General features: G+C 33.5%; 2 protein-coding genes across 2 annotated transcripts; one reads left to right on the top strand and one right to left on the bottom strand.

Moving 5' to 3' along the window:
• Positions 1-970: 970 nt before the first annotated feature.
• LOC102582549 (F-box/kelch-repeat protein At1g80440-like) lies at positions 971-2,503 on the bottom strand. The gene has a single exon (XM_006356105.2). It carries the CDS (start codon positions 2,209-2,211, stop codon positions 1,123-1,125), a length of 1,089 nt encoding a protein of 362 aa, XP_006356167.1. The 5' UTR covers positions 2,212-2,503; the 3' UTR covers positions 971-1,122.
• A 5,687-nt stretch (positions 2,504-8,190) lies between these two features.
• On the top strand, positions 8,191-13,517 carry LOC102582898 (DNA-repair protein XRCC1). Its single transcript, XM_006356106.2, has 7 exons — positions 8,191-8,632; positions 9,252-9,440; positions 10,154-10,265; positions 10,417-10,502; positions 10,610-10,720; positions 11,061-11,147; positions 12,993-13,517. The coding sequence occupies exons 1-7, from the start codon at positions 8,405-8,407 to the stop codon at positions 13,332-13,334; spliced, it is 1,155 nt and encodes a 384-aa protein (XP_006356168.1). The 5' UTR covers positions 8,191-8,404; the 3' UTR covers positions 13,335-13,517.
• The last annotated feature ends 533 nt before the right edge of the window (positions 13,518-14,050 follow it).

The raw sequence follows: 14,050 nt of genomic DNA on the forward strand, positions 1-14,050 counted from the left end.
ATATTTTGCGCATGAAAGTTATAAACAAGTGAGATCAGAAGTGGGACGTACAAATTGAGATTGTATTTGTTGTGAACCAAACTAACTACATAAGGGCCTATGGGCTGGAAGTGGTGAATGAGACTGGTCCATTTAAGATTATTGGGCTGATTAAAATGTTGGAGAGTTTTATTTGGAATCCAGGCCCAACTATCAATTGGTTAAATAGGTCTTTGAGTTAACACAAAAGGGTTATGTGAATTATGATTATGCTTAGGCAAAGACTATGCTTCTCATCCCCAATTCTCTCTTAGTTCCCTCATCCCATCTTCTTTATAGCTACTGTTATTGATCGTCTTTTTCATATTGTAATTGCTCAATTTTCGTATGAATCAAAGCTTGTTAGTTTGTTCTCTCTATTGTTTGTTGTTGAGTTGAGAAAATCACTACATCCAAGTAGCGTTTGTTACAGTATCTATGGTTGTTTTTCGATTAATTCGTTTTTGCACTATATAGAATAGGCATAATACATAAATTGGACCCTAAAATTGGCTTCGAATTTTAAGTATGACCTCTAACTTTCAAAGTGCACAAGTAGGCACTTCAACTATCCAATTCTTAAACAAAAAAACACCCGAATCCAACCTGGCATAACGCGTGATTGAGACGCAATTCAGGTGCGAGGCCCACAACAGTAAAAAAAAAAAAAAAAAAAAACGGGAAAAAAAAACAGTTATCTGATAATCGTATTAAGGTTTGATTAGTCCAAATTTGTATATTACATGACTCATTGTTAAAGGCGGTGCTTCCAACAAAATTAAAAAATGAGACGGATCGAGGTAGAAGATCTCTAACCATGACCATAATGCAATAACAATATGTAGATAGTAATCAGTATGGATCGTGGTGAAATGGTTGAGATTCCTCTATCCTTGACCAGAAATTTCATATTCGAGCCCTAATATGCCGAATGAAAAAAGAAGACAATATGCAGATAGTAAACCAATTCAAAACTTGAAACACAATACACAACTGTACATGCTAAAAATTAGAGCAATCATGCCAGAATAATTGAGTATCTTAGAAAGGAAATTAAAAGGACAAAAAATCACTCTCATTCTTAAAACTATGTACTGATTTTTGTCATATTTCCAAACAACAACCATATTGAACATGACCACTATATTCATCAGAAGTTTCTACTTTTGTCCATTTTTTCACTTTGTCATCACTCTCCACATCCAAATCCAAAGCATAAATACTATATAGTTCATCAAATTGGCCCCTTCCCACCAATATCAACTTCCCTTGACACGCTGTCAAATATGCCACGCTGGTAATCCCTGCTGGCAACCCCGCCAACTTCTGCCACGTAGGATCTTCCTTCACTGCCACGTCACCGCCTCGGCACATGTATAATCTCCCATCATCACCTTCAATGCAACTATGAGGAGAAGTGTTGATCACACTCAAGAAGTCATCTTCCAGTTGCCACTGCCACGTGGCGGTGTCGAACACCTCAGCATCATTCTCAAAGTGACCTTGCGCCCACGTAGGATAACCGCCGATGACGTGGAATTTACCTTTGTGAAATACAACCTTACATTCGTCTCTCTCCATGACCATGTCAGGAAGTGTAATCCACTCGTCTTTAACGACGTCGTATGAGAGCGCCGATTTCATCGCATTCTTTTCGTCGTCATGGCCACCGGCGACGACGATCATTCTATCGGAATCCGATGCACATCCGAAGAACGACCTCTGCTGACCTGGCATATCCGCCCCACGACGCCATGACCCGGATATGAAATTGTAAATGAAAACACAGTCCATAACCCGCCAAGTATCCGGGTCACACCCGCCAATCACTACTAAATCCGACCCGACTCCAACAATCCGGCAAAACCTCGGCAATCCATAAATCAACTCCGATATCGGCGGCAAATCATACCAGGAGCCGTTTTCCGGGTCACATACAGAGAGCCGGTAAACCTGAGTAGAAAAAAGTGCAGTATCACCCTCTGGTTTTTTCACAGTAGCAACCATAGATTGTACCATGGCTAAAACGGTTCGGGTCAACCCGGAAACTTTCCGCCGGCGGCGAAACTCCGGCAACGTGATCTCACCGTTCCATTTTTTGCATACTGAAGCTGCTTTAGAAAATTGATCAACAGGGAGACGTATGAGACATTCAAGAGCTATTTCATTAGGTAGCCCCGGGATCAGGTCCATGGCTCTAGCTCGCTTTTTTTGGTATTATGATTTGGTCGTAAATTTGTATGGAAGAAAATATTTGAAGTAAATTTAGTTATGTTTTTTCCTCCTTTTTCAGATTTAGTAGAAAGGGAAATAAAATCATGAATTTATGGGGGAAAATGAAAGGATGGAACATTGGTTTGACAAAACCGTAAGCGTGACACAAGTTAAAGAGTTTACTTTGTGAAGTAGCAGTGGGGGCAAAGGGGAGGGCACAGAGTCCAGAGAGGTTATTTTCAGAGTAATAGACACAAGTAGTGCAACTTGGTGAATACGGCTATAATCAAAATTATAATTGGCTGGCTATAATATTTATAGAGTTACAGGCATATAACGCGTACAAGTTCTTGCGACTGTCACGTGCCATGACATCATTTTTTTTTATCCGATCTATATTATATTGTAAAGTTAAATTGTTCCTAATTATAAAATGGTGACATTATTTTTGAGATAGACTAAAAAAGAAAAAAACGTCAAATAAATTGAGACAAAGAGAGTATCTCATAAGTCATATGGTCTCTACATCAAATAGATAGCTAGGTTTATAATTGTAAAATAATACATTTATGTTAAGACTATATTTTAATTGATTAATCATGGTCAAACAAATAATTATGTGGCCTAATGATCAGTGAAATGAATTGAGAATCAGGTTTGACATTTGAATCCAGAATCATAATGAAAAAAATTTATGAAGTACTAATTTCTTCAAGTTTTGATAAATAAAATTATAGGCTAAAGTATTCATTACCCCCCTGAACTTGAAGCTTTTTATTCAATGTATACCTAAACTATATTCCGTTTTAATTACCCCCGAACTTGTTTATTCCTCCATCGCGTACACCTTTATTGTTCACTTGGCGTAGAAATTGACAACACACTCTACTAGGCGTGTGAGGAAGTGATTTTTTGCCACATCATAAAGCTACAACGGTAAAAAAAATGTAAAATTTTCATTTTTCTTTAATATTTGACATATTTTAAACGAAAAATAGGGCAAAATGTAAATGAAAAGTTAAGGAAACAAAGATTAACACTTACATGATAAGAATTTCAGATAAATTTGAAATTTAATCAACCAACTTCACGTATAGAAAAACCCAAATTCAGAAGGAGTTCCGCGAAATCAGCCCTTATTCAAAAATAACTTTTAAACAATGAATGTTTGATATTTATCTTTTGCCATATTAATTTATCTAGGTGGCTATTATTTATCCAGGTGAAAATTCGCATCACCACTTTTGCCAGCTGTCGCGCGCGTGTAGTTAGGTGGACAAAAAAGATGTACGTGATGGAGGAATAAACAAGTTCGAGATAATTAAAATGGAATATAATTTAGGTGTACACCGAATAAAAAACTTCAAGTTCAGTGGATTAATGAATACTTTAGCAAAAAATATATGATATTTATGCTAGTGCCGGTTGTACTCATTTGGAGTAAACGCTGAATATGAAATTTTTTCTAATGGTTTCTTAGTCTTGGTCTTTTATTATTTAATTAACTATATTTGCTACTAATTTATATGCCTATCTGACTCCATTTGTTACTGTTTACTGCTTGTCACTAATAAAATAAAGGGGATAATAATCCGGAGTAAATTGACTTTATGCTACTTTACTTGTCTAATTTTTTTATTTTTTGTATTTGACATTTGGTATTCATTTTGTAGTTTTGAATAATTCGAATTCACAAGAAATCTTTTATATTTTGAGATAAAGCACTTTCTATAAAAATAGTTTATTATACATCATATATTTGTCGAACCCCTTTCTAGTCTTCTTATCCTTAGTTCCCCTTTTCTTTTCTTCTTGCCCTATCCAATGTTAATTAGGCATGTTTCAGCATGCTCTTTGATATTTTTGAATTTCAAACTAACATAATTTAATTAATTTTGCCGGATCTATACGAAATCAAAATGGTCATATATTCTAGGATGATTCAACTTTAATAAGTTGAGAAAATATTAACAAATTTATTATATTGTATATAGCTTAGTCTAACTTCATTATTTTCCACATGATACATTCTTAATCTTAGAATCTAAGCTATTAGTTTTCAGCACTTCAAATGATGATGTTTTCATAAATGTTGACATTGGCAAATTTATAATCTAATTCATCATATATATATCTAAGCACATGGAACTAGTCTTTTCATTGAAATAAGATGCAATGAAAAAAAATAACTTTGCTAATGAAACATGACAACTATGTTCACATTATTTTACAAGGTATTTGTTGAATATATCTAATGTTTATTTCACAATATCTACTTGAAATTATAAATTAAAAAAAGAGGAACAATTTAGATATATTACATCAAAAGGCGGTGCCTTCTAGTAGATAAAAAATATTTGCGCATGAAAGTAAACAAGTGAGATCAAGAGTGGGACGTACAAATTGATATTGTATCTATTGTTGTTTTTTGATTAATTCGATTTTGCACTATATAAATTATATTAAAGGAGAGATGCTGCCTATAACATTTTTTTCATTTTCAAATTACAAACTTGAGTCACTAGACCTCTGTAATTAAGAGTGAAAGTCCGTAGGTATTATCTGTTTTTCTAAGTTCCAATAGACAACGAAGCTATAGCTTGTTAAATAGCAAATTATAGAGGATTTATGAAATTTTTCGTTTTACGTGATGACTATATTTATATTAGCTGTTGATTGATCAGACTAATTATTCTCTCTCTTTTTCCCTCGTTGCCTTCTTCTTCTTTTTTTCCGAAATCTATATCTATTCAAAGGATCATATAGTATCATTCACAATCCAACTTGAGAATATTATATCCCACGAAAAAACATACAATTTGTTGCCTTCTGTTCAACAAATTATATAACTACAATATTTTTGGCATGAGTGTCCCATCATATACGTAGACTGTACATTAAATAAACTTTCTCCCAATTTGAGTTACGCAATATCTTGATTGATCATTGCATATGTGTTTAATAAATTAATTATCAGTTGAAATTTGGATATCAACTAGTATATATTTTATACGTTTTCAAATTCGCCATCACAAGATAATCACTTGCACTAATCTAAAAAACGTACGAGTACGACTACAAGACATACTTTTTTGCTAAAAAGAAGATAACATCATTCTGTTTGAAAGACAAAACGTGCGATTTTATGCCATTCATGTTTGATTATTATTAGGGAAAATTATATAAAATAGCAAACTATTAATTCAAATTAAATTATATAACCACAGTTTCATTTAATTGTAATCTGTAGCAAACACTTGCCATTCGCCTCTCTCCCCAGAGAATCTTGCTCGCCAGTCTCCCTCACCTCTCTCACTTTATACAAACAAAAATGTATAAATTGCGTTAGTGTTTGTATAAAGCGAGAGAAAATTGTATATACACTTACAAATACATATATTTGCGTCATATACACTTATAATTATACAAATACAGATATTCCCCTACCCGTTCTCTTTTGCCTTTCTCGCTTTATACAAACACAAATTATACAAATTACAATGTATAATTTGTGTTGTATAAAGTGAGAGAGAGAGATTTGATATACAAATGTTTTATTTCGATTCAATTGTATATAAATTCAAATTGTATGCAGATATACAAATACAATTATTGATACATATACATAGTAATTACATATATACAATTATCTAACCGATATACATATATTATCGCTGCGCCTTTATACAAACGAATGCCTATCTGCGATTTATACAAATCTGATGCTCCATATCAAACATAAAATTTATTATGGAGCGCAATTATGCAAACTATTGCTATAACATACAAATATGATTTTTATGTTTGATAAACCTATTATTATAGTTAAATAGATTAAAGCCCACCAGCCCAATCAAAAGTCAAAACACTATCCAATCTAGTTCCAACATGGACGAACAGATGCAACTTGGCTAGACAATTCCACAATGGAAATTTGGACTAGTCCATATTTTACAAGACATGTTCATATGTTTTTTTATTTATAAAAATATGATCATTTCAATCAGGTGTCATCTATTTCATAATTCAAATTCCAATTATTGATAACACAAAAAGTCTAATATGAATTGAGTAGATTCTTTTGAATTTTTATACGTGTAATTCCCTCAATATATATCATAAATATTCTTACATTTTTTCCCACAAAAAATGTTTGCCTATTAATGTCGAGTTAATTTTTTCATAAGTGAATACATAATAAAACGTTTATAGTTAAATTGTGTGAACCCAATATCATGCGTATTTAAATTTCGATTAGAAATGGACTTGACCCCTCATGATTTTTGAAGTGTTGAGATTTTCCCTCTAGCTATAAGTTTGATAATGGTTCAACACCCAATAAAAAATAGTTTTCTTTTTATTTATAATAATAAAAGCTAAAATAACTTATTTTGATAACAAATGAACAAAAACATTTTAATTCTCAAACTATTTTAAGAACGTGAACCCTGAGTACTCAATATACAATTAATTAATATATGTATTCTTTTAGATGGAGCATATAGGGTAAATTTGCAGAAGTTATGTTAATGGGGGTGGGGTGGGGTCTAATTTAAAATTGGGTTCAAGAGTTCAAAATATTTTGGGCTGATCCTATATATATGATGCAAAAAGAAGAAAAATGAATATAATAAGGTACTATTATATACACATTGTAAAATATACATTTTGATTCAATACGCACAATAGTTAAATTTTGAATCTATCATTAATTATTGTTCCAACAGTTGTCATACAAATGCTTAGAAAGCTAATTTAAAAGGAGGAAAATTATTCCTGCCATATAAAGAATCTTGAAATTTGTCTCGATCCAATGTGAGATAACTTTCTTCAACATAGTTAACACACACACATATATTAATTTATATATATATATAGGTTCCCTTAATTATACGCACCACGTTGAATCATATACTTTAATATTGATCAAAGTAATTATACATTATATGTTATTTTCTTCCAACACAAGCAAAGTGATCAAGTAACATTCATCAAGGTGCTAGTCAAAGGTTGACAGCAATTAGCAAGCTAAAACTTAATTAAATGATAAATTTTATATTGCTTAAATTTTTTCAAGGCCATATATGTAATTCATCGAGTTGCTGAAATATAATGTTCTTCAAGTTTCCATAAATTTCACTAGCAATTTGTTCTTAAATGACTTGACTCAAAACACTTTTCCTTTCTGTCCAATTTACATGCATGATACTCAATTGCTTGCTTCAATCAACAAGTAAACATATTAATATATCAAAGTCTCAACCTTTAAAAGCTAACTTTTTATCATGTTCTATCATTGATATTAATTAGCGATTCATGATTTAAATTATATGAGTTCAATCTTTAAAGATTTTAGTGGACGTTTGATTATGGAAATAATTTTTTTTCATTTTATTTGAAAATTTTAAATTAGTGTGGAAATGGTGTTTGACCATATATTTTCTACAAAGCATATTTAGAATTTAGATGTATTTACAAATAATAATTTATACCCCTTTCTAAAAATGAGCAAAATCACCAAATTTAACTAACTTAACTAAAACATATTATCAAATTCACTCTAAAAGAATAATATCTCAAAATAGATATAGATTAAATATCACATACTATTACAAATATTTTTCACTTTATTTGAAAATTTTAAAAATTAAAATGTGTTTGTTTATAATTTTTGCAGATAATTTTGCTAGTTTGGAGGTACTTTTTCTAAAAAAAGCATGAAATATTGGGTTATTATTAATTAGGGTAAAATTTTGAAAAGGGAAACATAGAACCCGATTAGCCATGGGAATTTTTCACTTTTTTTTCCAGAATTTATTTTCACTCTGTTTGAAAATTATCTAGAATCACGTAGCACATAAATAGATAGAAATTTAAAAATTAATAAAAGAAAATTAATTTTTTGTGCAAAACCTTAACTACTACTATCCGAGAGTTAATTATAGCATTAAAATACGAATGAAAATCCATACTGATTTTTGTTGGAGTAAATAAAAAGCTGTTATAGTCAAAAGTGAATGTGATTACTCTTTCTGGAAATAACCCTAAAATTGTTAGCTTCTTCATCAATGAAGGAAAATATTACTGTAAATTGAAGCAATTTGCATGTTCAAATTACTTCTCACAATCTGAAATTTAACGATTTCCGATCGATAAGCAGCGCCGTTTGAACATGTCTGGGTCAAACGACGGTGACAAGAATGGGAGGAAACGTAATCTTCCTTCATGGATGAGTTCAAAACCCGGTTCAAGTGGTTCGGGTCAGAGTAAATCAAATGATGAAGGTGAGACGACGGAGACAGCTGAGCAAGGGAAAGGCAGACGCAAAACCAACCATGGCAAAACACTTCCCGACGAAGCTGAGAACGAAGCACATTTTTCAAATTTCTCAAAACTTATGGTATTGTAGAGTTTTCCCAATTATACGAGCTGCGTTTCTTATGTTATCGCCCGAATATAGGGAGTGACTATGGAGGATTTGAATAGTCAACCCGAGTAATTTTAGCTTCAGTTATTATGGAATGCGCGGAATAGTATACGGCGGAATGCTTCATAACTTCATATAGTTGATAGAACTAATTTTGACTGTTTTTGTAATGAATTTGGCTGAATAGGGAAGAATGAATGTAGAAATTTATGTTGTAGACTTGTACTGATTATTATGAATAGGTCAAATATTGTAGAATGAATGCTAATGATTCATACAAGACTGAAACTAATTTTAGTTGTGTTTGCTATGAGATGGATCGGATCGCTTAGAATGAATATAGAGGCTTCATATAGTTGACAATTTGCTAATTTTAGTTATGTAATCGGTTGGATAGCATGGAATGACACAAATATATAGGATTAGCATAGTCAAACCCAACTAATTCTAGCTGTGTTTGCCATGAAATGTGTTGAATGGACTGGAATGAATACGGATTGTTTCATATAATCAGCCCAAGTGATTTGGGATTATGGAGTATGTTGATTGATTGATTTAGCTCGTTTGTTGTTCTATATTCTGAGTGCTGCAGGAAGGGGTTGTATTTGTCCTATCAGGTTTTGTCAATCCCGAGCGTGGTACATTAAGGTCCCAGGCTTTAGAAATGGGAGCCAAGTATCAACCTGATTGGAACTCGGAATCCACACTCTTGATCTGTGCATTTTCCAATACACCAAAGTTTCGTCAAGTTGAAGCAGATAATGGAACAATTGTATCGAAGGTTTACCTCTTCCTTTTGCTGTATAACTGATGTTGATTTTCTGCAAGTTCATTATGGTAGGAAGGAGGCTGATGTCCTAGGAGATAGTGATGTGTCTAGTATTATGTGTTTCAACGAAATGAACGAAATCTAACTGTGTTGTGCTACTTGTGTCTTCTCTGTTTCCTATCCCTGTAGACTTCAGTTTTGTCATTTGTTTTTGAAACAGAACTGTTTTGCTTGATCCTTTCTTTTGTTCCAATATTTCTGCTTTATATAACTGCATGATTCATAATTTCCTTGTGGGAATGCATTCTATTTTATTAATGACATTTCCTCCTCAGAAGATGATACTTCAGTCTCTATTTGAACATGGGAGGGTCTTAGACCTAGATGTCGATCTTATTCTTTTGGTATTTCTGCAAGATCAAGGGGTAACTTAGTTGAGAGAGAAAAATCTTGGTGTAAGTCTTTGTTTATTCTTTATCCTGACTTACTTCCTTTTGTTTTGGTGCGTGGGGAAACCGTGCTTTGCACTGTATCTCGAAGTATTAGGCATCCACATGTCATGAAAATGTGTGATAAACAGTTGGTTTTATTTTGCTTAAGTTTGTTCACGTTAAGCACCGCTGCCTTCTTTATGTGGGGACATGGGTTTACTGTTGGAGTTTGATTTTTTTCTTCTACAACCTCTACTCTTTCTAAGTCTAAAAGTTTTTGCTTGTTTTGCACAGGAGTGGATAACAGAGTGTTACAAACAACAAAAACTTGTTGAAATTGAAACTTATCTTATGCATGCTGGCAAGCCATGGAAACGTCAAAGTGTCTCTCATGAATCCAGCCAAGGTTACCTCTCTCTGTCTTTGTCTCTCCTCCTCACCCCTTCCCACCCTATCCCAAAACACTCACTGTTTGTGTGTTACAGAAGGACGGGGCTCATTAAGCTCAATATAGTGAATGATACTTACAGTTAACTGATCCATTTTGGTCCTTACAGATCAAAAACCATCAACATCAAGAAAATCTCAAACAAGAGGAGAGAAAAGTTCACCTTTTAAGACAACTACTGCTCCTTCATCTGAGGTACTTATCTGTATTGACACAGGTTCACCATATATAGATTCGGAAAAGGATTCAAAATCAATTCATCCGGACTTGCTTTTGTGATCCACATTATCTTGTTGTGACAGGAGGTACATTCTGATAAAGTAAAAGATGGCTTCTCTCCATATAAAGTGAAAAAATGGGCTATAGATGATCTTAACCGGACAATTTCATGGCTGGAGAATCAAGATGAAAGGGTAAAGTGATGTATCTAATTTTCTGGAATCAGTTGTTGACTTGTACGTGAGTGTTGTCAATCTGACTGCTTATCTTCATTTGGACACAAACTAGCTTTGTGTTCTGTCTTATTAAAAAGGAAAAAAAAATGAAGGACCTCTGTCTTCTGAAAGAATAGGCCAAAAATTTTATGCTTCTTTTTTTGGGTAAGAGGGGGGGAGGAAAGGAGGTGAAAAATGTGTTGAGGGAATTGCGAGAAATAGTCCATCCAAGTATCTGAATGAATACTTAATCCTGCATAATTGTATGTAATTATTTGTCGCAAGTTCTCTTACTCCATCAAATTTGATTTTGATACAGCCAGAACCCCATGAGATGAAGAAAATAGCTGCTGAGGGAATTCTAACCTGTTTACAGGATGCCATAGATTCTCTTAATCAAGGGCAGGTAAATTATTTTTTGCTACAATTTTCCACATTTTTCTATTGAACGTTTGGTTTATATTGAGTAAGAGTTATGTTGCTGGTCTCTTACTTGCCATTTTGGATATCCTTAAGTAATATATAGGACTGCCGTGGGAAAATCTTAGAGGGGGATAGTATCTCTCTTGTCAACATAACATGTGCTGAAATTTTTTCTGCCTTATCACCATTTGAAACTGCTATAGTTTCGCCTCAGGATTTTCTTCTTGCCAATTTCCTGGTAATGTATTCTGTTGCTAACAATTAAGTTGCACCATTGATGTTGGACTCTTTTTCATGTAGTTGACCCCAACTAGTTTTGGGGTGATGCATAGTTGATTAATCAATTATTGATGTTGGACTGTTCTCACAAATTAGTTATTGCTATGGATGATAAATGAAGTAGCATTTCATGTTTTACACAAATTAGTTATCGCTGTTTATATTTACTTTATAAAGAAAATAAATAGTGCTCTATGACAAATAGGTAGCATTGCAGTTTTTAATCTAATTAATTTTTATCCTAGGCAGCTTCTTTTGTTGGATATTACCATTATTGAACTGCATTTTCATGAGAGAATTTGCGTTGATTAAGTAATTGGTAAATACTAACCTGCATCGGGTGTTTACTGTGATTAAGTGATTTAATGTAGTAAAAATAGTCATTAATTAATCATGGTCAAGTGATAAAAGTGTGCATACAAACACATGTCATGCATCTATTGGTTTGGCGTAAACACCCAGTGCAAGTAAGTTTTTACCTAATTAATTTTTCATCCCACCAAGACCTTTTGTTTTCTGAGAGTATTCTGGAATCACAAATACATTATTGTACATGAAGGAAGGTAGTGAGAGTGAAGGCAGTCAATTGACTCGATTCTAACTGTAAATGTGGCGGTAGTAACCAGTGTGGGTATAGTCTGGGTGGACATTGGATGTTCTGGCAAGCATGGAGGCATGTTAGGTTTTTGGAGGGTCTATTGGGTGTTGTTGTTGATGGTTGTACTGTACAGGGGTGGCTAATGATAGGAAACTGGGAATGGCGTTAAATGACGACAAAAGTCTGCTGGTTTCCGAGTCAGTCAAAACAGGTGGCACAGTTACATAGAGCTGAATGAGCAAATGCTTACATCTTGTAGCAGACATTTTTAGCATACTGGGCAGAACTTTTTGTGCTTCCTTACTTGAGTCCCATCAAGTGAGAACATTAAGCATAATGGGTTGGAATATCAGTTTTTTTTTTTCATACCAAGTGAATAACTTCAACAGGGAACACATATTCTGACAGATGATTGACCAAGATGTGATGAACCCATTGTAGAACTTTTATGGCTGTGAGGTTGCCCTTATAAAAAAATTATGAAAACATGGTTGTTTCTTCCAGGGAGAAGTTTGAGTTGCTCTTTTGAAAGTACGTTCTTTGTTAAGGCTACAAGTGTCCTTTGATCTGTATTTCAAGTTGAATGAATACTCTCTGTCCTAGGAAATGGAGGGTAGGTTGTAAATTCATTTGCTTAGCCTATCCTTTGAATGTTGTGCTTTCCAATGGAGAAACTTTATCATGTCTTGAGTCCTTGAACATTCTAAGAATTCTAGCTGAATTAATGTTGATTCTCTGGTACAAGAATTGGTGGAAATTTTATTGGAAGATTTGTAATATAGTAGGTAATATCAATTAGTTCAAGCTGTAGTGATTAAAAAAGTAATCACTGAAGTAAAAAAGGTTTTGGCAGTTGCTTTTCTTTTCTCCATATTTTGATGATATGTTTGACTCATCCTCCAATTTATTTATGTTTTTTCGTGGTTAATTATATTCTTGTTAACTCTGTAGGATATGCGTCAAATAACTGAACAGTGGGAATGCATCCCTCGTGCCGTTGAGGAGCTGGCAAAGTTTGATGGTAGTTGTGTTGGTTCAGCTACAATGCACAAGGATCTTTGCAAACAAGCTGCGACCTGTAAACAAATTTATGAGCTGGAGTACAGAAATAGAGAAGACGATGAGCTTTCGAAGAAGAAAGAGCAGCAGACTCGTGTAAGTGGAAAGGCTGGTGGCGCTGCCAAAGATGCTGCTGCATATGACAGTGATGATACTGTTGAGATGACAGAAGAGGAAATTAACCATGCTTATAATGCCGTAGCATCTACGGTTAGAAACACTAAGCGAGTGTAAAACTGGGAGGTAGAAACACTAATCTTCAATTCCTTTTAGCCTGTGAATGGAGGAAGAAGATGATAATTTTATATTTGAACTAAGTATCGACATCCAAGAGTTGTCATCTGTCACTAACCTGTTATAAAAAAGTATACAAAAACCCAATTACATACTCTGGGCTGGATCTTCCATCTTTTTTGAGATTTTTCTGTCAAGTTGGTTTAGGTCCCAAAAAATCTATGTACCAATAACTTTGATCCTCGCTACCTCAATTTCTTTTTCTATCTTTATTTGTTTTCTATGCTCGTTTTAGTTTTCAATCAACATTCTTTTAATAAACATTGTTGTCCGAATCAACTTACGGGCACTTGATTAATTATATGGAAAACGTACTATTTTCCACCAACGTATGTATCAAGTAATTATGTTCACTCAAACTTTGAACGAATGAGATGAGATCATATGATATTTGTGCCTGCAATGAAATTTTAATTTTGAAATCTCATGCTTCTCAGTTCATTCCATTGATCATTGGTGCAATGTAAGTATGCAACACATGTCAATTGTTTAATTGAAAGGAAAATTACAACTGACTTCGTTAATAATAATTTGAGGAAATTGAGATTATTATTACCTGAGCTGATAATCTTTTCGAAACAATCTCTCTATCTCCATGATGTAAGGGTAAGTTTAAATACACTCTACACTATCCAAATCCACTTATAAAATCACAT

This window comes from Solanum tuberosum, unplaced genomic scaffold (genome assembly GCF_000226075.1).
Source record: "Solanum tuberosum cultivar DM 1-3 516 R44 unplaced genomic scaffold, SolTub_3.0 scf00215, whole genome shotgun sequence".
Taxonomy (NCBI): Eukaryota; Viridiplantae; Streptophyta; class Magnoliopsida; order Solanales; family Solanaceae; genus Solanum; species Solanum tuberosum.

What these genes read in the sequence shown, in the direction of transcription:
- LOC102582549 (XM_006356105.2), bottom strand. Translation starts at nt 2,211, where the DNA reads ATGGACCTGATCCCGGGGCTACCTAATGAAATAGCTCTTGAATGTCTC.
- LOC102582898 (XM_006356106.2), top strand. Translation starts at nt 8,405, where the DNA reads ATGTCTGGGTCAAACGACGGTGACAAGAATGGGAGGAAACGTAATCTT. An exon ending in ATGGAACAATTGTATCGAAG is followed by an intron (nt 9,441 to 10,153) that starts GTTTACCTCTTC and finishes TGTTTTGCACAG; the next exon opens with GAGTGGATAACAGAGTGTTA. An exon ending in ATTCTCTTAATCAAGGGCAG is followed by an intron (nt 11,148 to 12,992) that starts GTAAATTATTTT and finishes TTAACTCTGTAG; the next exon opens with GATATGCGTCAAATAACTGA.